Source organism: Numida meleagris, chromosome 7 (assembly GCF_002078875.1).
Source record: "Numida meleagris isolate 19003 breed g44 Domestic line chromosome 7, NumMel1.0, whole genome shotgun sequence".
Classification (NCBI taxonomy): Eukaryota; Metazoa; Chordata; class Aves; order Galliformes; family Numididae; genus Numida; species Numida meleagris.
The window spans coordinates 24,396,226-24,423,515 of record NC_034415.1 but is presented as its reverse complement, the minus strand read 5'-3'; the positions used below and the strand labels follow the sequence as shown (position 1 = coordinate 24,423,515).

At 41.1% G+C, this 27,290-nt stretch overlaps 2 protein-coding genes across 7 annotated transcripts in view; one reads left to right on the top strand and one right to left on the bottom strand.

Moving 5' to 3' along the window:
• CC2D1B (coiled-coil and C2 domain containing 1B) overlaps nucleotides 1–14,997 on the top strand; it is a 30,641-nt gene extending 15,644 nt beyond the window's left edge. The window contains exons 13-25 of one of the 2 annotated variants that reach the window (XM_021404270.1): nucleotides 954–1,066; nucleotides 1,675–1,867; nucleotides 4,059–4,231; nucleotides 4,819–4,944; nucleotides 5,423–5,481; nucleotides 5,774–5,890; nucleotides 6,375–6,448; nucleotides 7,079–7,137; nucleotides 8,566–8,617; nucleotides 9,411–9,510; nucleotides 12,546–12,636; nucleotides 12,885–13,016; nucleotides 13,819–14,997. In XM_021404270.1, the coding sequence (XP_021259945.1) occupies nucleotides 954–1,066; nucleotides 1,675–1,867; nucleotides 4,059–4,231; nucleotides 4,819–4,944; nucleotides 5,423–5,481; nucleotides 5,774–5,890; nucleotides 6,375–6,448; nucleotides 7,079–7,137; nucleotides 8,566–8,617; nucleotides 9,411–9,510; nucleotides 12,546–12,636; nucleotides 12,885–13,004 (1,277 nt within the window). In that variant the 3' untranslated portion in view covers nucleotides 13,005–13,016; nucleotides 13,819–14,997. The remainder of the gene's footprint in view (nucleotides 1–953; nucleotides 1,067–1,674; nucleotides 1,868–4,058; nucleotides 4,232–4,818; nucleotides 4,945–5,422; nucleotides 5,482–5,773; nucleotides 5,891–6,374; nucleotides 6,449–7,078; nucleotides 7,138–8,565; nucleotides 8,618–9,410; nucleotides 9,511–12,545; nucleotides 12,637–12,884; nucleotides 13,017–13,818) is intronic. The other variant, XM_021404271.1, reaches the window with a different exon arrangement.
• ZFYVE9 (zinc finger FYVE-type containing 9) overlaps nucleotides 16,837–27,290 on the bottom strand; it is a 58,046-nt gene continuing 47,592 nt past the window's right edge. For 4 of the 5 annotated variants that reach the window (XM_021404268.1, XM_021404265.1, XM_021404266.1 and 1 more), the window contains 8 exons: nucleotides 25,681–25,763; nucleotides 24,838–24,942; nucleotides 22,309–22,459; nucleotides 21,135–21,215; nucleotides 20,614–20,776; nucleotides 19,388–19,493; nucleotides 18,301–18,477; nucleotides 16,837–17,458 (listed from right to left, as the gene is read on the bottom strand). In XM_021404268.1, the coding sequence (XP_021259943.1) occupies nucleotides 17,297–17,458; nucleotides 18,301–18,477; nucleotides 19,388–19,493; nucleotides 20,614–20,776; nucleotides 21,135–21,215; nucleotides 22,309–22,459; nucleotides 24,838–24,942; nucleotides 25,681–25,763 (1,028 nt within the window). In that variant the 3' untranslated portion in view covers nucleotides 16,837–17,296. The remainder of the gene's footprint in view (nucleotides 17,459–18,300; nucleotides 18,478–19,387; nucleotides 19,494–20,613; nucleotides 20,777–21,134; nucleotides 21,216–22,308; nucleotides 22,460–24,837; nucleotides 24,943–25,680; nucleotides 25,764–27,290) is intronic. The other variant, XM_021404264.1, reaches the window with a different exon arrangement.

Genomic DNA, 27,290 nt, shown 5'->3' with positions numbered 1-27,290 from the left:
CATTGCATCTGGATGGTGATAAGTAGCAGCCTTGACCTTCATGGGGACAGAAATGCTGCTTACTAATGCATCTAGTGTCACACAGGGGTTTTGGCATAAAGTTCTGCGTTCTGCCTGCCTGTATACCTCAAATGAGTTCTGTACCTGCAGCAGCCATCTCTAGGCTCAAAAATAGTTTAGTTATTTCTTAGCACTTCTAATGAGACTAGAAACAAGAATGCTTGCTACATATTAATGAGACAAATCTTACTAATTTAGAAAAACAGTAGCATCTCTGTATCTCTGCTCTTTGAAGCTGACACTGAACTGATGGCGTGGAAATCAGAATTTATCTTCCATCATTCAGCCTTCCTTCTATCCTTAAAAGGATAATGAATTGGATTGTTCTTCTTCACATTTAGCTGCTGTATTTTTGCTGTACTTTGCAACCTCTCCATTGCAATAGAACTTCCAGCATATCCTTCGGCAGCTAATGTTATAGTGCATTTTCTGGACTTCAGCTATGCGTTTTTTGTTAGTGTATGAGATAGCACTGATTTTCTGATGGACCATGGGTCAAATAAAGTGAGGCTGTAGTGAAAGAGCCAGCAACTGTTTGTACAGTCTGCTGCACTTCTGTGTTAAGGAGAGTAGCTAAATTATTTGCTGCTTCTGGGAGCATCTTGTACCAAATTTTTTGAAGTTCTAAGTTTCCTTGGCTGGCTGCCAGTTGCTGAACTTAGAAAACCATGCTCTGCTACTTCATCACTTTAGCATCATCCCTTTAAGCCTGGATATTGGTGAGAGGTCTGTTCTTAAGGCCACCTAGCAAGGATTTGTGGCCTTGGCCTCAATCTAGTTATCTCATATTTCAGAAGTCAATATAATTAATACTTGGTTAGAATTAACAGAAAGAAGAAAGACGAAAGACAGAACATATACCTTGTGCAACTCTTTATTTATTTCTTCCATAGGATTTCCCCCTCTTCCTGGTGTTGCAGCGATGGATGGTGACAAAACTATAGCTGCTGTTCTGGAAAATGCCAGCAAGCTGGCAAGCATGGAGGAGAATGATGAAGAGGAGGAGGTTAGTGTTTCTTTAGCATGTTCAGTAGTTTAAATGTTGTCTCTTCTGGTATGCAGAGATGACTTTTAGTTTCAAAGCAAACACCTCAGGTCCTGGCCATACCTTTACATTGTTCAAAAGTGCTTAAATCTATACGGTGTTCCTGCATCCTAATAGTTCCAATGTTTGTGCTTCCCTAGCATGTTCAGCACTCACTGTGTCTTGTCACGCAGCACTTGCATTTCGTCTTTGGTTTAATTTCTTTCCCTAGCTAAATTTGGTTGCTGATTATGCTTGTGCTTTCAACCAGAATAGCTTTTAATGGAGAAAATTCCTGGATGATGTTTTTTTCTGCCTGCACTTGCTCTTTTTGAAATGACTATGTTGTTGAACACTCCTTGTGTCCCTTTTATAGCAGAAGTTTGGATTTTGCAGTGGGTCAGCTACCTAGTGGGATGGCCCTCCTTATAAACCTCAGCAGTTAAAATTTGCAGTCTGGAATGTCATACTTCCCTCAAAAGTGGTATTAGGGAGCTGGTATAGTGATAACTAAGTTTATTGATGCTTGAGATACGGTCCTCTGGGTTAGATTGTGTGCATTTAATATGAAATTACTTCTGTTACGGTAGAATGAACTTCTGACACAGGCCCCAGTTGCCAAGAAGCCTGCTCAGCTGCCTGGAAAGCCGACTCAAGTTGTTAAGCCAATTACAGTGCCATCTGCTGTAGCTGAGGAGGAAAGCTCTCCTGAGTGTGTGAAACAAGGTACATCACCCTCCAGCCTGGACAAGGCAAAGTCAATGGACCATCTCCCTCCAGCTGGTAAGGTGGCAGGATCAGCATTCCCTGTTATCCATGTGCAAGTCATTTGCACTAGTTTTGTTTAATACCTTGATAAAGACTTCTTTTTATTGTGGTTGAGATCTAAGCCCGCGAATGTATGGTATAGATTTTCTCTGTCAGGAGCCTCTGTATATTTGCCTGCTGGAGGGCAGATCCTGACCATCCATGCAGCCTTTATTTCACAGAGGCAGCATGTGTAATTATAAGGTTGATTGGGTTTTTAATTAATTTTGATGTAACAAATATATTGATTCGTAATATTTAATTCTGCTCCCAGTTGAACTCTACTCTCGTTAGAGTGGATGGCTCGCCAGTGTGAATTATTCATTGATGTAATGCAGCCTCCTGCATGAAACAGTGGTTTCTGCCTTGTCTTTGTCTTTATACCCAAGGATATCAAACCAGTGCATAGGCAGTAATTCATCAATCTCTAGTCTTCCTATTGCTAAGGTCCCTGAACAGCTGTCTGTACAAGATTAATTGTACAGATAGTATGGGACAGCCGCCACCTCACTGTGAGATTTGGGCATGCACCAGCAGTGTCCAAGCTCTTACCAATACTGCTGTCATGCCACAACCATAATCCCATCCTGCCCTAGGTAGTTCCTCAGGACAAAGCAAACTGCCTACTTAACTGATGCGAGTTCTTTTGCAGAATGCAGAGGTATTCAGTGTGCCTGATAATTCATCTCTCTAGAAAGTTCCATGGCTTGTTTTGTAAAGAACACTAACTCATAGAAGTTGTATGCTTTGACTTTGAAAATGTATGAATCCTCATGAAATTAGGTTGGTGCAATTTCATCTGGCGTATTAATCTCTTACATGAATTGCTCTAGACTTACTCTGTGAAGAAAGTGTTAATAACTCATCTCTGGCATTACCTGGTCAGTAATCTCTCCTGGGCATTTCAAATATCTTAAAATAAGACCAGTAGGTGCAATAAGAACTGACACAGATTCATACAGACTTCATCTTCACAATGAAATGCCAGTACTTTGCTATCATAGATAACTGCATTCTGTGACCCAAACGTAACCTTCTTCCTCTCCCAGAATTATGAAGTGCAGCTTAGTTGATAATCAACTTTTCTTTGTCAGAGTGTGTGAGGCATGAAGAGGTATGGGAGTGCGGTGGAACACTTAAGTTCTACACCAGGAAAGGAGCCAAGATCAGTACGAATAATGGCTCTGTTAAGTCCATTCTCCACAGATTTTCTTAGAAAACACCTGTGTTCTGCATCTCAGCCTCACAGAGAACTGTGTCCTGGTTGTGTTGTCTCAATGAAAACTAGACTAGCTCCCTTGTCTAATTACTTAGGTTTTGGCTGATGGGACAAGTTGCTCACAGCAGCAGGGCAGCAGGCTCTCTTGTGAGGATGGGATATTCATCTGACAGCAGTGAACACAGCAGGAGAGTCACTGGTGTATTTATTTGCTGAGACAGGCACCTCTTGCATGTGTGGTTTAGCTTGTGTAATCACAAGTAAGAGTGCAGTGGTGAATACAGTATGAGTATCTTTGGAAGTGGCTGTAGTCAGCTCACACTGTACCCTTTCCTAAGTGAGGGGGACAAAGGGGCAAAATGCACAGACCTGTTCCGTTGTAAAGCAGTCTTTTCTAACTTGTGTTATTGTCCTTATTGCTTTGAGAGGGAAAGAGGAGACCCAAGAATTGAGAAGAAGCTAAGATGGCAAGGAATTACAAATAAGCAGAGATGGATGTGTTTGAATGTGTCTGCGTGCACTGGCTTGTCTGTTTTCTCTGACAGATCAAGGGAGAGAATAGAAAAGAGTATAGAAAAGTGTTTTCAAGGTTCATGTGCTCATAATATTTGCTGTCTTTGAGAAGTTTAAATGTCTAGCTGAAAGTTTGAATTTGGCTTTTGCTATTTACCAGTCAGCTGTTGTAATTTCTGTTGTGACACTTTAAAGTGTCTTTGTGAAGTGCTGTGAGTTTTTTATGAAGGATGCCATGTTATAAGCAAGTGTTTCTCTTCCTGATACATGAAATTGAAACTGGCCAAGAAACAGTAAAGTGCAGTAAGGAAATGTCCTCAGTTATGTCTGTACTTTTACTGATCTTTCTCTTGAGTATAAATTGAACATGATAAACCTGTTTCAGGGCCATGGCAGTGTCGGATGAGTGAGGGTTTTTATACAACTGTTTTTCAGCTAGGGAACAACTGGAACTTCTGGAGAACAGAAAGAAGCAATACATGAAGGCAGCCATCAAAGCAAAGAAGGAAAATAACCTTGAACAGGCTAAGACATATCTCAGAACAGCTAAGACCTTTGACCTAAAGATTGAGGAAGCAAAATGTGGCAAACTTGTTGATATTTCCAAGGTTAGTAGGACTGGTAGTATTCTGCTTTGTATTGTATTTTCAGACATTTAATTGCATGCTTAAAACGCTGAATGATTTAATAATAATTCTCAACACAAAACTAGTTAAAACCACACAAGTAGTAGGTGTGGATACTGAGCCCAGAAATTGTGCCAGATTCTGAGGAAAATCGAGTCTCTGTAAACAGTTTGCTCCTGATGTACAATGACACACCTAAACCATGCAGCTTGAAAATGTTCCCCAGGTCTGTTGTTTGAGTACACCTCCTGGTTATATCCTAACTCCATTTTGGGCTGAGGATCAGGTGAATGTGATCCAGTGATGTTCTAGCTCCTGGTGGTGTGTGGGTAGGTGAGGGAACACGCTGTGTATCTCTCTTGACCTAAATAATCAGGGAGCTAGACCTGTAAGGCATTGCATTTTTCAGGGTCTTAGAACTTGTCCTACAGTGGTTTAAGTAGTGGTTGGGTTGGAGTTACTTAAACAGCCTGTCTCCCTTCACTGACCTTTCCATACATTCTGACTGCTTTTTGTCTACTTCATTGTTTCTTACAAGGGCTCTGAAATGTGGTGTTCTTGTGTTGCAGCTGCCATCACCCCCTACAGATGAAGAGGGTGGTTTTATCTTCATACACCATGAAGATGTCAGACTATCCCAGAAAGCAGATGAAGTATACACACAGCTCATAAAACTGCTCAAGGACCAACATGAGGTAACTGTTTTATCCTTGGAAAAAATGTTTTTATCTTTTTTTTACATTTCTAGGATTCTATTAATATTCTTGTAAAATATGTTGTATTCTGTACATCCTAGAGTGGAAAATTTTCAGATCTGGAATCTCCACTGTTTGAAGTTAGAGGGTGTACTTGGAGGCTTGGAACTATCCAATTATCACTGTTAAATACGAGCACTCAACTTTGAAGATAGTTCTCATCTGAGTAAGACTAGCCCTTGGGCGAACCTCTAGAAATTAAGTCATTTACAAAGTAGTAGGACCGAGCAACTTGAACAAATGAGTGCTCAATTTTGGGTTTAGAGGACTGGGGGATGGATCTTTTTGAGTGACTCAGGAAAAATCTGGATTCTTAGCTTAAATAATGCTTTTATGAGCCTCAAATCTTGCTACCAAACATGAATTTGCATGTAAAGATCATTAAAGTGCGTCTGTCTTTGTTCGTTGCTGTTTACAGAAATGTTTGCAGTATTCCAAGCAGTTTATGCATCTGGGAAATGTAGCTGAAACAACTCGGTAAGTCCTGCCACTTGCCGTTATTAATCATCCCATAATATGATCATTTCAGGCTTGAGTCTGCATGACCTCCTTAAAAAATGATGGGGTTGATAAGATTCTCGTTTTGTGAAAGAGCTAGTGGTTGTGAGGCCTGCAGGATTCTCATTGTGTTACAGGGATAGTAATGCTGAGGCCAGCTTCTCCAAGTTGCCATCAGCTGACTGACCTGAGGATTACTCTGTTGCCTGTGTCTGGCAGAACACTCTGGTGTTCCACAGTGTGCAACTTTTCTGTTGGTTTTTTTTCACAGGTTTGAGAAACTGGCACAAGGCTGTAAAAAGGACTTGGACATCCTACAGCTTGCACGAGCACAAGGAATGGATCCCCCAAGCCATCACTTTGAGGAGAGAACCTTTAAGATAATAAGGTGTGTAAAAACAAAGGGATTTCTCAGGCAAACTGTTTTCTAGCTCTTAGGGCATTGTTGGCTTCAGCAAACTCAGATGGCACATAGGGTTTCAGCATTCATGAAAGGACACTCAAAACCACTTAAAATACTAAGACGGTGTTCTTCTGTGTCCTTTTATTTTCAGACTATCTCCAGCTTTATCTGCTGTCTCCATCTTCATCTCTCATGTTCTGCTACATCAGCGACTCTTCCTTCTTCTGTCTGTCTCACTCAATCCTGGTGTCTCTGGGCTTTGTTCTTGGCATTTTTCACTATGCCTCAGAGATGGTTTTATTTTGGTTCATATTCTTTACTTACTCTTCTGTAATTTCTGAAGATCATCTTTGCAGGATTATGCTGTTGAAAAAGTTCTGACGTATCAATGGCATCCTGGTCTGGCAGTGGATCAGTGGTGTAAGGATACTGAGGTGAATACACTTTTTGTCTTTATTTTTTTTCACAGGATATTTTCTGAGCTCAACAGCACAGAAATGCACCTTCTTATTGTCAGGGGGATAAACCTACCAGCTCCACCAGGTATGAACTTAGAAGGATTTGTGGTCTTTGAGAAGGTAGGGTAAAGTAGTGAGAAATGAGATTTTCTACCCTAAAGACCACTTGAGGATCAGAACTTTCTAACCAGCACTCTACAAAATAACTGGGTTTCAGGCTCAAAGACAAAACACCCTTAAACAGTATTAAAAGGCACACGCAAAAAAAAATAGCAGCGTAAGAATAAAGAGAATCTGGGTTCAATCTGGACAGAAGGAAGAACTTCAAATTGTCGTGGGTTCACTTACAACTGGTCGTAGTTTAAATTTCATGTCTTGTATTTTGTTACGAGTGCCCTCTGTAGCTCTGCACCATCAGTACTGACCCTTCAGCACACAGTTGTCCCTGCCAACATCACTGCTTTTAGTACCTCATTCCTGGGGCTTGTAAACAATCTATGCTAGATTGCCTCAGGACTAGCAGGTAGATGTTTACTTTTGGATGTCAGCTTCCTATGGATGTCAGATTAATGGATGGGTTCTTCAGTTATTACTAAGAAACAGGTCATGAGTCTTTCTGAAAATCAGGTGCTTTTGAAAATCCCGCTTGACGTTACAGATGCAGTGAAAATACTTGCATTAGCTATTGGGATTGGCTGACTCTTGTCTCCTTCAGGTGTGGCACCAAAAGATTTAGATGCATTTGTGAAGTTTGAATTTCATTACCCAAGCACGGTGAGTGTGTGTCCTGAGTCTTCTGTACCTCAGTCTGAGACCTTTACCATTGCATTAGCTTGTTAGGACTTGAAGGAGGGAGTGCAGGCTTTATTTGAAGAAGAGAAACACTTTTAGTGTTTTTAGTCATACTGCTTCAGCATATTTAAGGAAAGCAAACAAACAAAAAAAACCCAGAACCTTTTTTTCCTGAGAAACAGATCTGTTGAATCTTTTTTTCTGTAGGTTTGAGCTGTGCTACGAGTTTCTGTTGGTGTTTATTTTCCAAATTGATGCGTTTGTGTGTGTGTGTGTATAGATAGATAGCCCTCATTAGAACCAATATATATATTGCTTCCATCTTTTTGCAGTATTTAGAGAGAGAAATAATGCTTCTTCCCTTAAAACCACCCCAGTGTCATCCTGTTCCTCTCGCTTCTAAATTTCTGAAAGTTGATCTAGAAGTGTTTCTAAAGAGAGCTACCTACTCTGATTATCAGCAGAAGTGCTGCAACTTCTGCTACTCTCTCAATAGAGCAAAACCAATTTCTGCTCTTACAGTGCTAGTACTTAGCTCAGCAAGAAGCCAGCCTAGATTTTTACCTTCCAATACATTTTGCAGTAATTCTGCTAAGACAAATTCATTTACTTGTGGGAAATCGGCAGTGGACAGATTATGTTTGAGTTAGACAAGACTTTAATGGAAGAGCACACCCCATTGGGGTGGCTGAAAACAATTGGTGTGTACAAGTCATGTTCTGGGGAATGAGTAAGAATCAGCAAAGTTGCTTTTAATCTATTTTTCTTCGTTACTAAAAAAGAAAAGAAAAAGGCAGATCTCTACTGCTTAGCCAGTGAGCAAATATACCACCTTTCTCCTTCATAGCTGAAGTCGGTTTTGCAAAGTAGCTGCAATAATTAGGTCACATTGTCCTTGTTCAGTCTCCAGAGATTCAGTCTGTACTCTGCTTTAGGTTAAAAGTTAATTTATTTTGGTGACAGATTGATTGTCAGGCAAAATAATAGTAGGGCAATTCCCTGAGTGACTTGTGATGGATTCCTTGTGTAGCTTATTATTCCAGCTAATGCCGAAGGAACAGAATTACTGTGCCATGGAACGAGCATAGTTTATCATGTGATTTAACAGCTGCTGTCAGTATCTTCATGATGACGGGTCTGAATTGAGTGTGACCATGTAGCTTATCTGTGGCACTTGTATTTAATATGATGTTCTGGCTTATTCTTTATCTAGCATTATATTTGCAACCACAATGATATCCAGGTATTTTAGTCTTGAATGTACCGTGACTCCCTTTATCATTCAGATAACACCTGCCTAAAACTCATGTTTCTTGTATGGTATTAAAAAGCTAGTGATAAAAATGCTTACTATTCTGTATTTTGAAACAGTACCTGATATTTTTATGCCTTGTGTCTCTCTTTTAATAGGAGCAACCTCAAAAGAGTAAAACACCTGTAATTAACAATAACAATTCTCCAGGTTAGTACTTCTATGTGTGTTAGGAAAGGGAACATTAGAAGGTGAAGTCCAGATGTGGCATTTCTTCGCCTTCATCCCAGTATTGATGGTAGCAATTGTGTCATGAAGTAGTGAAATGATGAAGTGACCTGTCGTGTTCCAGCTGTTGCTGTCAGCCCTGCTGGGAGGTGGGCCAGATAAATACATTTTCTTTATTGAGTAAGTTAAATTATTATTTTCAAAATCTCCAGGGATCAGATGTTTTTTGGTGCCCTGTGAGATTGCCAATTCTGTCATGATTTTTGCTAATATGCTAGCATTTCTAAACCTTACAAAGCGTCACTGTAGAAACAGGGTTTTTTTTGTTTATATTTAAGACTGAATCTTCAAACTAGAAGACTTCTGTACCTTTGGAAAAATATCCCTTTGTACTTAGCAAACACCAGTGTTGCACTTGACTGTGTGTAATCATCTTACACTCTGAGTTTGGTTTATTGCTGTATTACTTTTTCTAACTGTTTCAGTAAGCAGCCATCTAGTATCAAAACAACTTTGAATTAAATATCCGAATTGTTAGCTGTTAATTTAACTATACGTTCTCTTGAGAGTGGAAGTCTTGAAGCCCTCCTACTGAGAGTTCTGCTCTGTGTGTTTCCACTAACTGGGTCTGCATTTATTGAGAAGGAGGTTCGTACAGATGTGAGGTGTCTTTTTAAATGGGCCAGAGATTAACAGAGGTATGAGTACATGCACATAATAGAGCGCTGCACTTCACTGGACTTTGACAGCTTTCTTTCATTTTTCTTCTCTGTAGAATACAACCAGTTGTTCAAGTTGAACATCAACCGAAATCACAGAGGTTTCCGACGAGCAATTCGGTCCAAAGGAATTAAATTCGAAGTATTTCATAAAGGGTAAGTTTAGCATGTGCCCCTCACTGCTTCTGTTGTAAGGGTTGACAAGAGTGCCATAGCTGAGATTTATGAAGCGCAAGTGTATGAAGTTGTATGGGTCCTAAGTGGAAGATCCATTGAGAATTGGTACATTAAGAGAAATTGATGACAGAGGAGGCAATGATTCAGCATTAAACTGATTCTTGTGATTCTTCATTTGATTCTTGTCCGATTTGTTTTTAATCATCTGGATTAGAAGGTTTAAATGTTATGTGGGATAATATTGTAGAATAATGAAATACAAGTGACAGCAAAGCATTAACAGTAGTAAAGCAGATGTCAGACTGAGGCAGAACTAGTGTTACAATTTTGTACTTACCTTCTGAGGATCTTAAAATATTTACTGAGCGCTGCTGGCAAACTGTTCTGAGAGAGCCCAGCTACCCTCATCTCAGAGACCAACAGGATGAGATGGATGTTAGCAATTGGTAGCACTCAGGGGAATCATCCTTTATCTGAGCTTATCACCAATTTATTCAAAATCCAAATGGCCTTACTCATCTCACTGTTAGCTGTGACCCATGACTTGGGTGAGATGGCAGATAACCTGGTTCTGTCGTGGTGGCTCCTTGTGCAGTTCTTTGTTTCTATTATTGAAGCATGCAGAAAGGATCCGGTGTTTTTTTTTTAAGTGCTTTTAATGTTGTAGATCATGTAATTTATGAGGTAAACTCTCATTGTTTTTCCTCTAGATCTTCCATTTAATATCTCCACTGAAGCAGTAGCTGACTTCCTTCCTCTTTCCCTATCAACCCTGTCTGCTGTTTCTCAGGATTCACTGCTGGAGATCCTGCCTGTTTGGCACAGATCTGTTAGGTTTTTAAATGTAAACACACTTTTCCCTATTTTTTGCATGCCATTGCACATGTGGGGCATATCCTCTGCTCTTCACATCAGGAACCACGAGGTTCTGAGCTCGGGCTTAAGTTCGCCCATTGGGAAACACTTTCCAGTGACTCATGAAATTGTGTGCCAGCTCCAGATTGTCCTTTGAAGCCCTTCTGAAGATCAGCAAACATATCTGGGTGAATTTTCTCTTTTCTGACATTGAGGGATTTTCCTGTCCTTAGAACATGAATCTAACAAGTTAAATATATACTTGTTTCTGGATGGGGGTAGGGGCTGGCAGTTCCCCATGGCAAACAGCAACAGGGAAGGGAATAAATAAGAAATACCCACTGATCGTCTGCCCCCCAGCTGTCTTGGGACAGAACGGGGCTGCCAGGCCTCCTGCAAGGCAAAATTGCAGAACGTGCTTCCTGCTGTGGTGCGTGATACCCCAGATAACAAACAGGCCCAGCTGCCTCCCCTTCACAGTGGAATTCCTACTGTCTTCATATGTTTTCTGCCTCATGCAGTTCTTGATGTGCCTGCTTACCTGCAGCCAGTGGAGAAAGGAGAGGATTAAGTGTTCCAGGCTCTTCTCTTAAGACTGGCAGCTCATTGTCTTTCTGGATAATACTTCCAGAAATGCTCATGGATGTGACAGATTCAAGGTCTCTGATGGCTTTTTGTCTGTCTCACAGTAATTTTTTTCTCTTAGTGAACAAAGGAAACTTGTTTCAGGTCATATGTTAAACTTTATTTTAGAAAACACTTTGAAGTGAAAAACCCAGCAATGAATTTTTCCGAAGGAAAAGTCTTAACTTAAAACTCTCGTAAAATCTGCTGAAGATAAAAGCAGATTTCCCCAGAGGTTTCTGAAGCCATAGCCTACAGCAAGCTCATTCTTCCCTGCAAGCTCCCTGATCAAGAGGGAACCAGGCTTTATTTCCTGGTTTAGAATATGGAGAAATACATTAAAAAAAAATGTAGCGAGGAGGATTGCTACTTCTAAGTTTACGAACAAAGAGTCCAACAGACTGCAGTACAGTTGTGTAATCCTTCATTTTAAGGTGCATACGGAGTAAAGGAAGTATTCCAGCATGCAAGCTAACCAGTTCTAACTTAGCTAAATGAGTTTGTGGGCCTACTGTCATACATATCAATGGAGAATACAGTCCCAGCTTTGGAAGGCTTTGTGTCAACAAAATTCAGACTGACCTACTCTGCAGTGGATTCTGAGTCTGTTGCTGTCAGAATTCTTTTGTAGAAATACTCCAAACTGTAATGGTAATTGACTTTTCACACTTGATCTCAGGGGGGTTGTCCACTCTTTCTCATTCTGCTGCAAGTGGAGAGACACGGGCAAACTAGAAAGCAGTTTTGGTGTGACCTCCCTTGGTAATCCTTGGATGTCTTTTGAATGTAATTGTTACTTCGTCTCACAGGCGTGTAAATGAGAGGCGCCTTGCTACAGGACTCATGTCTGGTATCAGTCTGGAGCTGAAGAAAGGCGCTAGTGGTCGTGTTGAAGTTTTCAGGAAGCTGATGAATGTTCTTTCAACAATTTAAAGAAAAAAAATCAGTAATGTCCATCCTCAAGGCTCTGATGAATGAAGTGCATCAAGTTGAAGATGGTTAATGTCAGGGATGTTTTCGAGTTTTGTTGCTGGGTCATCAGATGCAAGACAAGCAATTTAGAAGGATTGTTTTATACCAGTTACTTTTACCACAACTGACATGACTGTGAGACTCTGTAACATCAGCTTTAGAAGTTTCAGTGCACGTCAGGTCTTGCTTGATTGTATCTTAATGTCTCTTAATGATAACAGGAAGAAGGATGGGTTATTTTGTTTTTGTTGTTTTCCTAAAGTCAGTGACTTGGAAACCAGAATTTCTGCCATTCCAGGTGCTAACTTAGGATTCAGCTGTCTTCACTATGCTTCTCTCTAACTTGGTTATGAGAGAGTAGTTAGAATATGAGTATTTCAGTATCCTGTGGCCTAGTTCACCACAGTATTGCCCCTTTCACCCTGGTTTTACAGTTCTAGCAGCATGCCTGGAGAACCTCCTTGGATCGTTGATGGTACCAACAGTGACAACCTCTTACTTTGCTTTCTCCTTAATGTTCTGATAAACCTTTCCCTTTCCATTAAGGAAGATTTCTTTAACAGGTCCTTTTTCAGAAGTGACAAGCATGTGGGAACAGCACATCTGAAACTGGACAAGCTGGAATCAGAATGTGAAGTTAGAGAGATCATCGAGGTATGTTGTCTGGGAGAGGTGTGCTCTAATAATAATATTTGACTGTGAAGGGAAAATGAATATTCACATTGCATAAATGATTCACATGCAGAGGACAGATTTGTACTGGATGAGTTTTGCTAAACAACAGACTGTTCTTTGTGTAACAGTTCTGGTACTGGGAACTTGTTGAGGACTCTGTTCTGCATGTTTTCTATATCAAGACCAATTTTGCGTCCTAACTGCCCTTCTTTCTGTGGTTCTTTCAGATTTTTGATGGCAGAAAACCCACTGGAGGGAAACTGGAGGTAAAAGTGAGACTCAGGGAGCCCCTCAGCGGTCAGGATGTTCAAACAATTACAGAAAACTGGCTGGTCCTTGAACACTAGTTCCTATATGAGGTATGAATACAGCATCTGGAGATGGTCTGGCCATCAGATAAATTCAGAGCTACAGATTAATTAATTCTGCATGGAATAAAGTCTTATGATGGCATTGACCTAATTACATGGCTTTGATACCATTCACCTTTATACTTGTGGGGGGTGAGCTGACGTACTTTCAGAAATGAGGTTACAGAATCTTTATCTGATTTGTTTGTAATCAGATATGCTATCGTAGTGTTACAGTGTGGAGTCCTTTTGGACCACGACTGTGCTATGCAAGCATGCAACAAAACTCACGGACAACAGATGATGTGTAAATAGAAACTTTCTAATGAGCAGTCCCTCATCTTTCTCTTGGCTTCCTGAAGTCTCTGGGATCCCTGTTCCTTAGCATATAGTTTTGCTCTGCTTTCATAAATGGCAGTTAGACTAATACTCATGAGCTTCACCTGTCTGCCACATCGTTGCTTCCAAATTGTCTGAGATTCTACAAGGCCCTGTTTCAATACAACAGTCTGAATTGGAAGCCCCAAACGGGTTGTTTGGCAGTTGATTTCTTCCTCACAGTGAAGGAGCTGCTCCTGAGCTTCAGGCTGGCTGGGGGCCGTATTGGTGGCAGTCCTTGAGGCAGTGCCTTGGCCTTGTGCACTGACTGGACACAGAAGCATTTTCTGTCACTACAGCTCAATGATTTTGCTCCGTTGACTTTTCTACTTGACCACCCAGAAACTTCATGTCGGCATGTTAAGTATATGACCTTGAATTGTGAACATGTTAATACTGCATCAAGTAATTTCATTTTCCCTTCTTTCCCCAGCTCCACAGGAAGGCTGAGATGTGGGATGAACGTGTATGAAGAGAGATGCTGCTAGCTGCAAGCACCAAAGACATTACACGAATGCACTACTGAACCTAATGTCTCTTTTGGTAACAGCCATAGTGCTTATTAATAGTTTTAAGGCAAATGTAAGGCTCTGAAAATTTGCTGCTGCAGGGTGTTGTTATTTTGTCTACACAAAATAGACAGAATTGCCTTAATGCGGGACTACTAACGTAGCACCAGGATGAATGTTACATTAACTATGCAGAGTGGTGTGCGGAAGGTTTAGCCCTTTAAAACAAAATTCCCTGAGCGGTGCAGAAACTTTTCAGTCAAGCTACAGGTAAGGCCTTTCATAGATAGATATATTTTTTGTTAAGGGTACAAGCACCCAGCGCGGTACAGGGAGCAGTCTGATACAGCTTTTTCTGTTTATCATCGACACTTTGTTTCCCCCACCCTCTGCCCAGTAGCAGTTTCCTAAAATAGAGGGGAGAAAACTCAGGCAGAAATCTGGCAGCAGCGTCCCCCCTCCTCTACGCATGCCACTGCATCGGGAAGTTCAGCTTCTTGGGATGCTGCCTTCTAGCAGAGAAGGTGGCAATGCTTCTTAGCAGCAGGTGCTTACAGATCTGCATTTTTGTTCTGGCTACGCTGTCTGCCATGCTTACTGCACTGCTTATTTCAGTGCAGCCAGGGTACTGTGCCTTTTTCTGTCTGTTTGTTCATTTAAAAAAGAAAAAAGAGGTATGCTAGGCTGCTACTTCACAAATGGTCACTGTATTTTTTTTGTACAAAAATAGGCTTTCACAGTTCTTCCAGGTGATGGGAAAATAGCCACTCTGTGGTGTGTAAAAAAAACTGGATTATGACTATTTTCAGGAATGCTTTTAATTAGCAGCATACAAAAAAATGGTACCAAATATGTTCGTGTGCTTAAATCTCTGTGAGCCAACAGCAGCGAGTGACCTCAGAGGAGAGGATGTGCCCCCACTGGGGCAGCGCCGTGCGGCTGTGGGGGGGGCATGGCTGTAGGCAGGAAAGAGTCCAGAGCAGTCGGGCAGCGCTGCCTCTGTCTTCCTGAGCAGATGAAGACAATACAGTATTTAGTTTTTAATTTCAATAAATTTAATATACAAAACTACATGTTGAAAATAAAAATATAATATGCAGTTTTTTGCAGTGTTAACTAACTGAATTTTAAAAGTACAATTTTTCTCTAAAACAAGTACTCGTTTCTTAACAACATGGTAATTAAGGTCATTTAAAAGGCTATGGTTGAAGCAAACATGTCAGTCACCCGTTGATAGTGTTTTGCACAAACGTAACCCAAGCTTAAATGACTTCTGGGGCAAAGCAAGAGAAGATAAAGATTTTTCACCTCTTTTACTTCATTATTAAGCATAACAATGCAACTAAGGTAACTGGGAAGCTGCTGCTGTGGCAGAACTGGAGTGCAGGCTCTGGAAGGAAGATTTTTTTTTTTCTTCGTTGACGGAACTCTCTTCCAGATACCAAATCTCGCCTACACCACGTAGTGCTGCACTGTGCCCAGAGTGTGCGCGCACAGGGTGCAGAAGGGAGGCGGAAAGTAACCTTAGTCCTGCTCCACTGCACAAATACATAGGGAGGCTTTTCACTGCTTAAGGTTTGTTTGGCCATTGTGAAACACGAAGCCACCTTTCCCCACTTGCCAAAGGTAAGGCTGTACTTGGTGGACACTTAACCTGGTAAGTAAGTGTTGCTAACGTGCTACCTCTTGCTGGCCAGCTTTTATCTCGAGAGTGGGACCCCAGTAGTATGGCCTTTCTTCTCAAAAGGTTGGGTGCTAACAGCTGTAATCTGCTATGAATTTGTAAAACTTGTTTTTTTAAAAAAAGCAGTAGCCATTTATTCACAAATGCACTCTGTACATATACGATGCTGGCTTTACATAAAATACATCACTGTGTACAGTTACCTTTTCCTTTGCCCAGCTAACGCTGCATATTTGTTTAAAAAACATAGCATTGGTCTCACAGTAGCCTTGCATATCTCTTTCTGGTTGAAAGGACGCCTGTATCACTCATACACAGCAGGAACGAAATGATCCCCATTGCATCCAACAGAACTGATTGCAAATAGGGACAGTGCAAGGTCTGAGATACTGTCTTAACTGTAAGTAGTCTCCCTTTCCCCACTAATTTTCTGTATAGACAGCAGGGGGAAATGTTCATCCCCTTCCTGGGAGGGGTTCAGAGCTGTTTTGCTTGACTCAACAGACAACCCCCTGCTCCTGCTTTGAGCTCTTTCCCCTCGTGAGCAGCTTTCCAGTGAAACAATTTAATTTGGGAAGACTGTGGAATCGCATTTCCTCTAGCTGTCTCAATTCCAGCTTCACCATGCTGTGCCAGCTGTGAGCAGCTGCTTCCCTAGCACCCTTCCAGGTGAGACCAAGAGCACTGGGCCAAGTGCAAGTCTTCAGCGCTGACCAGAAAGCCTTTTTCAGCAGAACATGCAGAAAGAGACACTCTATACTTGTATCACAGGTAAGCTTTTACATGGTGCAGCTAGTAAGTGCAAGCTGTCTTGTATTACACGACACTAGCGTTACACTACAGCGTACAGCAGGGAGGAGACTTAAAGCTGCCCTGGGTGTTACTCTTTTTAGAAAAGCAGAACCTACTGGGGAAAAGGGGTAATAACTGCACTTTAGGACTGCTCTGCTGCTTGGGACAGATATCCGAAATTCATACAGATTTGTAAACAAAGTAGAGAAGAACAAAGGTGTTCTAGGAGGTTACAGAAATCAGCTGAGGTGACAAGTTTGTTGTTTTTTTTTTTCTTACAGTAAATAGAGTGGGGGATAAAAGTAAACTAGCCTATTTCACACACAACTGCAGCGTACATAACACCGCGTTCCGAGAGATGCCTGCCTTTCTCATTCAGACTCATATACAAATGTAGTTATGGCTAGGTAATCGTTCCACATCTCTCAAGGGCTACCCCAAACACATTTCAACCAATAATCTGGTCAAAATAATGTAAACGTTACTTTTTAATGTCTACAGAATAACCACAAACGGCATTATGATGAGGTCAGAATGGAGGTCTTGATTGTTGTTTCTTACTTGTCCATCTACAAACAGTACAAGATTGGAGTTTCACTTTTTATTTATGCCCCAGTGATCTTTGCACTCGTTTGAGCATTTACAGTCGTGTACTCTAAGTCTTTAAACATGAGCATTTTTCTAACAATAACAGAAGTTATTAGCTGCAAGGATAGCATAGCCATGTTGTAGTATAGAAGCTGCCCTGATCCTCTGTTTGTTGACAATGCATAGAAGATTTAGAATTATGGAACAACTGTCCCTCCCACCACCCCCCGACCTCCCCTTAATAGTGTTACCAAAAGCTTAATTTTTCCAGTTTTAAAGTGCAAATGATTCAGATACAACTGCTGCTGGAACAGGTCTGAACAGAAAATGAAGTCCTCTTATGAGATGTTTTCCAGAATATAAAAGATGAGCTCCATTATGACTGGCCCCTCACTCAACTGACATGCCCCTCCATGAATCACTGGAACTAAGGCACTGTCCAGGTCATTCATGTATTGAGAAGGCAGTGGCTGTCCATTACTCCCAGCTTGATAACCAACCTAAAAAAATACAAAGTAACAGTGGGTTTTACACAGAAAGGGATAGTAGGCTCTGGCTCAGTGGGCAGCGAGGGAAGTGCTGTGCAGGAGAAGGATGAGCTGTGCGAGATGCCCCAGTCTCCACCTGGGGAAGTCAGGCCCATGAACAGCATGCAGCCAGTATTAGATCAGCTTCCCACTTATCTTCTCTGTGTTCCAGAGACTGCCTAGACAAAAGCAGCTTTTTCTTTTCCCCCACTGCTCTACCAAAGCACAGCTTCCAGACCAGCAGGACCCATACCCTGCACTATCAGATTAAGGCATGCAGTATTTAAAAGCTGCATGATGCTAAGCACACTTCACTCCAAGGCAAGACCAGCTGGCGTGCCAAAAGCCCCTTCTCTCTGCTTGTAGTGTTTGCTGCGGAGCACTCTCATGGGAAGCTCCCATCTGTTTTTCTGCCTCATATGCAATGTGATCTTTTAAGAACAGCCATGCTGCTGAACAAGGTTTTATGCTCACACAAGAACACGTCTAATCTACTCCCTTCAGCTCCTGGTGGAAAGGCCAGCTTACAGCATCTCTCCCACCAGGGGACTAGCCTGCACCTCCAAGGGCTGTTCCAGGTCAGACTACAGAGCAGGTGCTGCTACTGGCTTGCTGTTTATGCACACTGTGCACTGGCTCTCCAGTGGTAACAGACTGCCCCAAATACCTCATAATAGCAGTACTAGATAAGCATCTTGCTACTGGTGGTACTTCAAGCAATAGAATGGTTGAAGCAGCATATTCCTTTTGTTTTTGGAGGGGGGGAACAAACAAACAATGACCCAGTCATTAAACTGGAACTATTCAAGACTTACTTGATCTGAGTCAAGAGTAACGCGCAGACCAAGCTTAGTCATTCCATCTTCTTTTAACAATTTAAGATGAGGACAGAGGGCTAAACAGAAGGCTTTCGCCACGTTTTCAGTCAGTCTGCTGTGATCAGCTGGGTCACTCAGACCACTGTGTTGCTCATCATTTTCCAGGAAAAACACCTGAAGGTAAGAATTAAGATATAGAAAATAATCAAATGCCATTTCAAAACTTTTTATGAAAGAAGGCTTCAAGAAAAGCTTCTTGAGGAACATCGGTAAAAGACCCTAAAGACAAACCACCCCTCAAACAACAGATATTTATACAGACATGTTTTCCAAAACCTTTCAATTCTATCAAAAGCTTCATTATGGAAAGTCACTACATATTGTACGATATTTGTTTTTAAATAGGTGTTCGTTTATTTCAGAAAATCCACCACTTTTAGGAGACGCCATCTCAGCCTGAAGAAGAAATTTGTATTGTCATCACTAAACTTACCTCCAGATAAATCTGGAAAAAAAGAGTAAGGTGGCAAGCTTTAGAAAGATTTGACTTGGTTCCTCCTGGGCAGATAAGTGAAGCACTTCCAGAACTCCTTAACATTAGCATTTGTGTGCTGGCAGTCAAAGCTAACATCACGTGTGCAGTTTCTTAATGGAGTAAATGCTGTAAGCAATTTGACTGTTTGCAATTTTAGAAAAGGTATCTGAAAATAGCATTTTAAAAACAATATGTATCTACATTTTAAAAGGTAGCTTTTAATACAAATGAAACCAGCTGTTACCTTGGGTAAGAGAGTAACCAAGCATTTTTCTAGTTCTTCCCACGTTCAACAAGAGAGCATGAGAAGAGGTGGCCAACACAAAGCAGGCTGTACAAGATGGCCATGGAAGGAGGCTGATCTACCCAGCAGTGGCAGGACACTGTTCTCTGGACTGTGCCTTGCTAAATCTTTCCCTACACATAGAAAAGCTACTACAGGTTTGTTCTGAAGAATTTGCTGCTATAATTTTGGTAACGGAGGGAGAGCGGGATGAAGAAAAGACTGCTGTCGTTGCAGTCCCAAAATGCTCCGTGTGCCTGACTTACCTCTGTCCATCGAATGACCTTTCCATTTGCCTTGTACTCTGAGCCATGAAATATCTTCACACTTGTTATAGACTCCATTGATTTGCCATCAATAGGGCTTACAACACTGCAGAAGCAGAGGGGAAAAAAAGTGTAAATTCCTACTTAGCAGGAGGTATTAATAGAGGATATTACAAAGGAAAAGTACCTCATAGATCAAAGGACAGTGCCTCTGGTACACCTAAACCCTTCAACAGAATTGCTGCAAGTTATTTTCATAACTGAGTGCTCTGCAATTTGAACCACTACAAAGCAGCTTACCACATCAACTTAATGGGGCACAGACCAAAACTAGCCTCAGAAGGAAACTGCTTGAACAAAGGGTGCCAAAGTAAATGACCCTACATACAGCTGCTAATTGCAATGCTGATGCTAAGCCTGGATGTACATAAGGAAGAGCGAAGAGGCACAGCCGTCCTGCTGTCCAGTGCAACCCCAACCCCCTGACACATGGGGCTGAGGATGGCACTTCCTACAGGCTTCCAGCTAAGCTTTGCACCAGGGCTGTACTCTAATCGGGTGTTAAAAGAGCAACAAGATGTGCTTCAAATGGATTTGCTTTTTATTCATTTATAACCGTGCTGGAGGCCTGCGACACCTTAAAACACTACTTAACACACTACAGAATGAGTTCTGTAACATTTAATTACAGAACCTGAGACTGACCCAAACAGAGTGCCTGTACATACAGAAACACCATCCCTTGGAGATGCTGATTCCTTACAAGATTGTACCCATTGTAGCAGCATTTTTCCCCCCTAACTACTTACACTGCCACAGATGATTTTCTTTTGGCTTAACTATCGAAGTACAATACATACTGCTGGTGTTCAGCAATTTTTCTTCCAGCACTATTTAATGCAAACGAAGCAACAAGAGTACAAAGTGACCATAACATGCAGGGTTCAGCATTGAGTGTTGGAGAGAGATTCCAGTAACTGGCAAAATAATCCACAGCACTGACAGCTTTCTTAATTGATGCCCCAAAGCTCTGGTGTCTCAGCTCCATTTTCATTACATTTAATTGCATCTTATCACTCAAAATAGAGGTATAAGCTTATAATTCCTACTGATTTGGTGGTCTGTCCACCTTATAAGATCCATTAAAATTTTAACAAATTGAATTTGTTAAACTGAAATGTTTGTGAACTGAATTTAACAAATTCAGTCAAATATGTCTTGCTTACCCCTTACTGAAGTTTTTATCATCTTCTACCCACTGAATGTGAACGTGTTCCTGAGGATCTTCAGCATCTACTTTGCCACAAGTGATGGTGAAGTCTTTCATCTCTCTCAAGGCTTGCCTCAGAGAGTCCATGTTCTCAGCAGTTATCTGGACCATTACTCCATCTAGGGAACCAAGAAATCCTCATAAGCCAAAATAAGTCACAAGGAACAGGCTCTATAAAAAAGAAAAACATCCTTCCTCTTATGAGCAACAGAAATATTAGAAATCCATTTTATCACTACACAAGCCCATTCCTGAACTCTCAGATCCCTGAAAGATGGAACACTGATGAGCACTGGCTAGGAAAAACACAAGGATAACACATTCCCCTCATTAAAGGAAGCAATGGGTTTTGTTTTTGTTTTTTTTGCTAAAAAGCAAGATGAAGCTGAAGCAGCAGCTTGATTCAAATACTCAGGGCTTAGCTGAGCAGTGCTAAGAGGGAAGAAGTGCATTATAAGCAAGCAGTTCGGTTCTTACCTTCTACTATACTGGATTTGGCAAGGTAGCCTGAGGAGGATTTTAAAGCTCCACTGAACACAAAGAAGCTGGCACCAGTCACTGCAACAACAAAAACAAGCGTGATTTAGTGAGGCTTTCATCAAAACAATGCCTCACACAAGAATCGGGTACAACAGCTCTATCACCCGAAGAGGTGATTAATCTAAATCAGAACAAGTGCTGCTCAGAATCAGAGTGACTTCAATGCACGTTACATGCTTGGACACAGAATGGCAAATGATCCCGTTATCTTCTTATCTGGGCAGCAGTTTTGTCAGCCTAAATGCTTGTATTTCATCACTCTCCCTAACAGCGTTAAGTTTCAGGATTGTTAATTTAAGGTAACCAATTACGTAATTCTAAAAGTTCTCACACTGCCAGCAAAAGACTATGAGTGAGCTGCTTATGGCTCGCACCGTAACACTAAGCCAGTGGAAAGACTGCAGCTCGAAGCCAGCTGATTCACAATAAAATGTCTAAAATGACCACCAAGTATCACAAAATACTTGCTGGAAGTTTTTGAAGCTACATTATTTGAACGCTGCTGCTGTTGCTTATTTCTGTTCGCCTCTCCTCCCTCCTACTAAACCTAATTTTCCTCCTTTCACACAGCCTGCAGGCCAAGCACAGGCAAGCACACTCCCACTGTGTCTTCCGGAACTTTGCATGTCCCAAGCTGTACTCTGCAAACAGCATTACCATATTTACAAGGGAGCAAGCCATAATCTGCTTAATTTTATGTCTGCTTGGCCTATGAAGCTGCCAGAACACCTCTGAGATAAATTCAGAACAGCACTACTGACCTAGGAAGCGTGGTGAGGACTGTACACAGGACGCAAACAGCAGAGCGTGCCCCTTGATGTCTGAGATCTAGCATTCTGCAAGTGGAATACAACACTGAGGGGTTTAAGGCAGACAGAGTAATGCAACACACACTTTGTGTGTTGCACGCCTAACTCAAAGCTGCCCATTCAGGAAGGCCAACAGTCAGAATTATTGTGTCTGAACTTCTAGCAGAAACACTGAAATACAGACAGGCCCAATCCTGACAGATTCACTGAATGGCACGTTGCATTGCTGTAAGAACAATGGCAAAACAAAAGTCACACAGAGCACTGTGAGGGAACAGCCTCCTCACGAGCCCTGTTCTCACCCTTCCTTGGCTGATTATGGATGCTGATGGCCTGCGTCTGGTAATTCCCATCATCATTCTGAACACACACCAGATGCGAATCTGCTTTCTCATTGAAGCACGCTCCCCCTGCTAGAACATGCTCGTTGGATTTGTTCATGGCTTTCATCATCTGCAAACAAAAATGTTTACCATTCTTACCCTGTTTGTCATGCAATACCATATACAGGTTATTCTTGAAACAGCTCATTCAGACAGAGAAACTTTAAGAGTGCTTACAGTCTCACGTCAGACTTCAGTACTCAGAACCATAACCTGCATTTGAAAAGATGGTTCAGATCTTATTTCATCTAGATGCTTTAGTGTCACCTTTCATGTAACTAAGGTAACTGGTATGAAGGATAGATGACCTACAAAAGCTGCTTTCTCTAGCTGTTTTATGAAACATTCAAGGGAAAAAATATTAGAAAAATACAGGAGGTAAATACCTGGTTAGTTTACACTACTAGAGCTGTGCATGACATAAATCATAAATCGCAGATACCGCCTTCACAGTTCACTGCAAGACTGGCACTCTGACTCGTGGCATTTAATCCTGGTTCTGCCATGAGCAGACACCAAAGCTTTGGTGTCCCTGTGCTTCACCCGCATGAACTGGTGAAACAGGGAGCAGTGTTCCTCTTTCAAAGACTTTTCAAAGAGATCTGAATCACTGACATCCAGAAATCATTTTAATTCTCAGCAAAACATACTGTAAATTGTAACCTTCTTTCATTTTCTCCTCTCTTCATGAAGTCTTAGAGGATGAGATTTTTATCTAAATAAAAACTGAGGAGTCATCTCTAGAATTTGTTTCAAAACTAAAAATTATGTATTTGATTTGAAGAAAAAAGGGGGGGGAGGGTGATTAAATTACACCTCCCACCGCAAAAACCTTGAGAAGGAAAATGCTGACGTCTCCTAAGAGCACTCATACTCCAATCCTACGCTTCCTGTACCTGATAAGTACGCACGCCCTGCACAACACGTTTATCTTTCTCAGCCTAACATAATGCCTTCATTAGAGTGCCAGGAACATTAGCTGATGCTCGCTGTTGACAAATGCGCACAGGTGTAATGTTTAGGGAGGAAACTTAATTAGCATTATCTAGTTTATCATCTCATGCTCCAGAAACAAGAATTTAGCTCAACAACAGCCACCTTTACAGAGCCCAGTAGTTGCCTTTAGCATGACAAGAAACAACAGGAGATGGCCGTCGTATTTTGTAACAAGGCAACTTATTAACAGTGGTATCTTTGTCGAGGGACTACATCGTTCTACACTTGCAATTGAGTATCACTAGAAGTTGTAGAAAAGTAAGATCATCTTGAAGAAAAAACTATGAATTTAATAGAAAAAATGTATGAATATTTAATTTTTTAATTACAGTCTGAATTTTCCACATTTAATCCATGCATGAGATTGAGTTTTTCATTTTCAAGACAGTTGAAGTGACGCTCTTCTCTAATGAAATACTGCTTTACTCGGGGGAGAAGTAAAGGTCGTATGGTTTAATTCACCTTCATTCAAAATACAGAGTCCAGCTTAGTGCAGCATCTAATACAGAACTGATCTAGAACACCTGCAGACATCAAGCACAGCTCTTACTGAACTGCCTCCAGTGCGCCGATCTGTATTTAATGCCTGCAAACTTTACTGACCTTTTCCATTTTCTCACAACAGCACCAAGAATATGTCTTTTAAACAGACCCTTTATCTTCTTGCTTTATCAGTTTCTTCTTTTCAAACTTCACATAAAAACTGCTTATCCTTTTTTTATTTCCTCAATCCTGCTATTATTTTACTTAAATGCTTCCAGTAGAACAATTCTCTCCCAACATAAAGCTGTGTCCTGCTCTGATTCTACAAGGCCTTTTAAAAAGGCTCTTGCTCAGGAGCTTCGCTCTTCTCCCAGCTGCTGATGGGTTTTAAAAATACCAAGTTTCCCACTCCTGTCCATACAGACCACAACATATGTCACCTCCTTCATTACTGTTCAAACATCCTGTCCCTCAGCTTTTGCAGCGCCACTGCATCTTGAGGACACTGATTTTCTCACACCAGAAATCGAGTATGAAATTGAGATGCAGATATTTTACATACCAACAAATACTAACACATGCTGCAAGATACATGTACAACATAGATGCGGAAAGCTAATGCACTTTTTCCTCCTAGTTTACCATAATCAAGTGTAAAGTTTGTCAACTTACTTGCTCAAGTCAAAATGGTATTTGCAGTCCTCTAATATTTTCTATTATTGGCAATACTTTGAAATTAGAAAACTGAAGAAAAATAAATAATCTTTCCCGTTTTATTAACAGTAAATCAAACTGCATTCTTCCTGTGGAGCCACCATCACTCACTCTTAAAATATGCACTCATCATGCATTCATTGACTGATTTCAAGGCAGTCTTCCCTAGCAATGGTGATAAGAATAAAATTCCTTTAGACCCGAGGTCTTCCATCCAAAGAAACTGCAAACAAATATATTTCTTTTAAGCATTACCTCATTGTATCTGTTGCTTGGAATTTTGATGCTGGTTTTTCTGACTTCCATATCAACCACTAAGCCTTGGACCACCGGCAGCGTGTACTGGTAATTTCTGAAATCCTGGTAATTAAAACAAGTTTTTAAAAGTTACGCGCGGTAATCATCATTAACATTGCAGGTTTCCTAACTATCCTAGTGACCATCAGCTACCTCATTCAAGTAATTGTAATCAGTAACTTGAAAAGCAGGGAGGGAGGGAAACATCACAGCTTGTAAACTACATAATCAAAGCACACAAATGAGAAAACATCATCATGCCTCTTAGTCACTGTTATTCCACTGATTTTCTTACATCAAAATTAATATTCTCCAGCCTTGAATGCCATCACTGTATGCAAGAATATTTGTTCTGTGTTCTGTTACATTACTGGATAATTAGTTTTTCCTAGCACTGACATTAAGTCACACATTAAAGAATTTTCGATACTGAAAATATATGCCGTGTCAGAAAAGCCAGCAAATTCATTTCAGTTGAAGCTCTGTGTAATCAGAGAGCTGCAGCTAAACACTGACAACCCAGCACTGCTGAGGAAGTGATCAAAGCAACTACTGCACTTACTGCCAGATCCAAACATTCTCCATTGGCCAAGGCTGGGGTGCTGCTTTGGGAACCTCTTTACGATTCACATGCTGTCACAAGCTGACATCCATTACCAGTAATAGCAGGCAATTCACCCAAATGCTTGCTATTTCCTCCTGTCATCTAGGCATGCCAACTACTATGTGCAACAGGAGCCCAGCTCTCCCCACACTGATCAATGCACATCAATGGAACATGGGAACAGCCTCAGCACTTACTGCAAGGAGGTTCATAATCGTGTGTCCGGTCTCTCCAAACAAAGGTTTACGAAATCTGACACTAAAAAGTGGGCATGGATAAACTAGGATAAGATAAAACAGAAAAAGTCAAATTCAATTTATGTACTGAGATTCTGCAAAAACAGACTCAAATACAATGGCCTCAGCTGAATGCGGTGACCAGCAGCAAAAGAAAAGACTGGAAAGAAGACAAGAGTTTAAACAGCAAAGAGAAGAAGGGCATAATTCTATAATGCACCTGACACGTCAAGATACTTCTTGGAAATGGCTTCTCTCTTTTTTATGGTCATCCTGTCTCTCTTCATGACAGCATCCTAAGCCTTTAGCTTGTCGCTGATATAGGTGACGTTCAAGTGACAATACTGAGATTATTTCATTTTCTGTTTTCATAATCTCATTAAAAAGTGGCAAGTTCTCTACAGAAGCATGTCAAAAAGAATGAAAAGGATATTTACAGTATGATAACAATGTGAAATATCTGCATTCCTTGGCTGACTTACCCATCCTTGTACAACACCTATGACGCAATTCAACGTGCAGTGTATGGATCTGGCTACATTACATTATGTTGTTGTCATAGTCGTAACAGAGCTTGGAACATGACTCACGCAGTCATACGTAATGTCATGGTTTGCTAAACACAGATGTGAAGGAAATTTCCTAAACTATCCTCAAGCAACCACTCAGCCTGATTTTCCAAAGTGCCACACATCTTCACAGCCTCCACTGTCGTCACAAGGTGCTGCAAAACGCTCTACAGGTTTGAATGAAATCATCATGATTTCCTTATGAACTCCCGTTTTAGCACGCTGATGAGGCATCTGGAAAGTATCACAACTCCTGCACAAGCACTGTACAGCTGACCTACTCAAGCACAGTGTCCTGATGCAACAAGAAGTGGAGACTGAAGTCGTGGGTCTGCAAATACGCAGCAGCCATTTCCAAATAACCAGTGACCCAGGAGTAATTCTCGCCACTGATCTGCTATACTTTCGGCAGCATTGGACAAATGGCCTAAATCTAACAAACTCCAGCAAAAAAGAGAATGTATCCAAGGAAACCTCAGACACAGATGCAGCCCTTAAATGGAGGGGGCTGAAGAAGTGATCTGCATCACAGTACCGATGAATATGCCCAAATCCAACCCACAGCTATAGAAGCAATTCAAGCCGTGGCTTCCCATTAAATCCAGAGCAGGTACTTCCACCTGTGAGTATCAAAACATTTGTTTCCGTGCTCAAAAACAGATGTCACTTCCAAAACATGAGCATCTTCGTTTTTCTAAATGTCAGTGTACACAAAAACAAACACACCTGTAGCACTAATGCTTCTTTGGACAAGTTTAACCTACAGTCCTCATCCTCTGAAAGGAAGCTTTGAAGATTTCCTTTTTCCTCTCCAATAACATGTATTTATGAAAAATTCCCCAACAAAGTTCTTTAAACACCACAAATCACAGTAGAGCATATGCTAAAACTTACTTTGTTAAATTTATGGGAATATTAAGAGGGGCATCTGAAAAAGATTAGCAACAACACAGTAATTCAGATTTATATGTCATGCCAATTAAGGCAGCAGACAACTGGGAC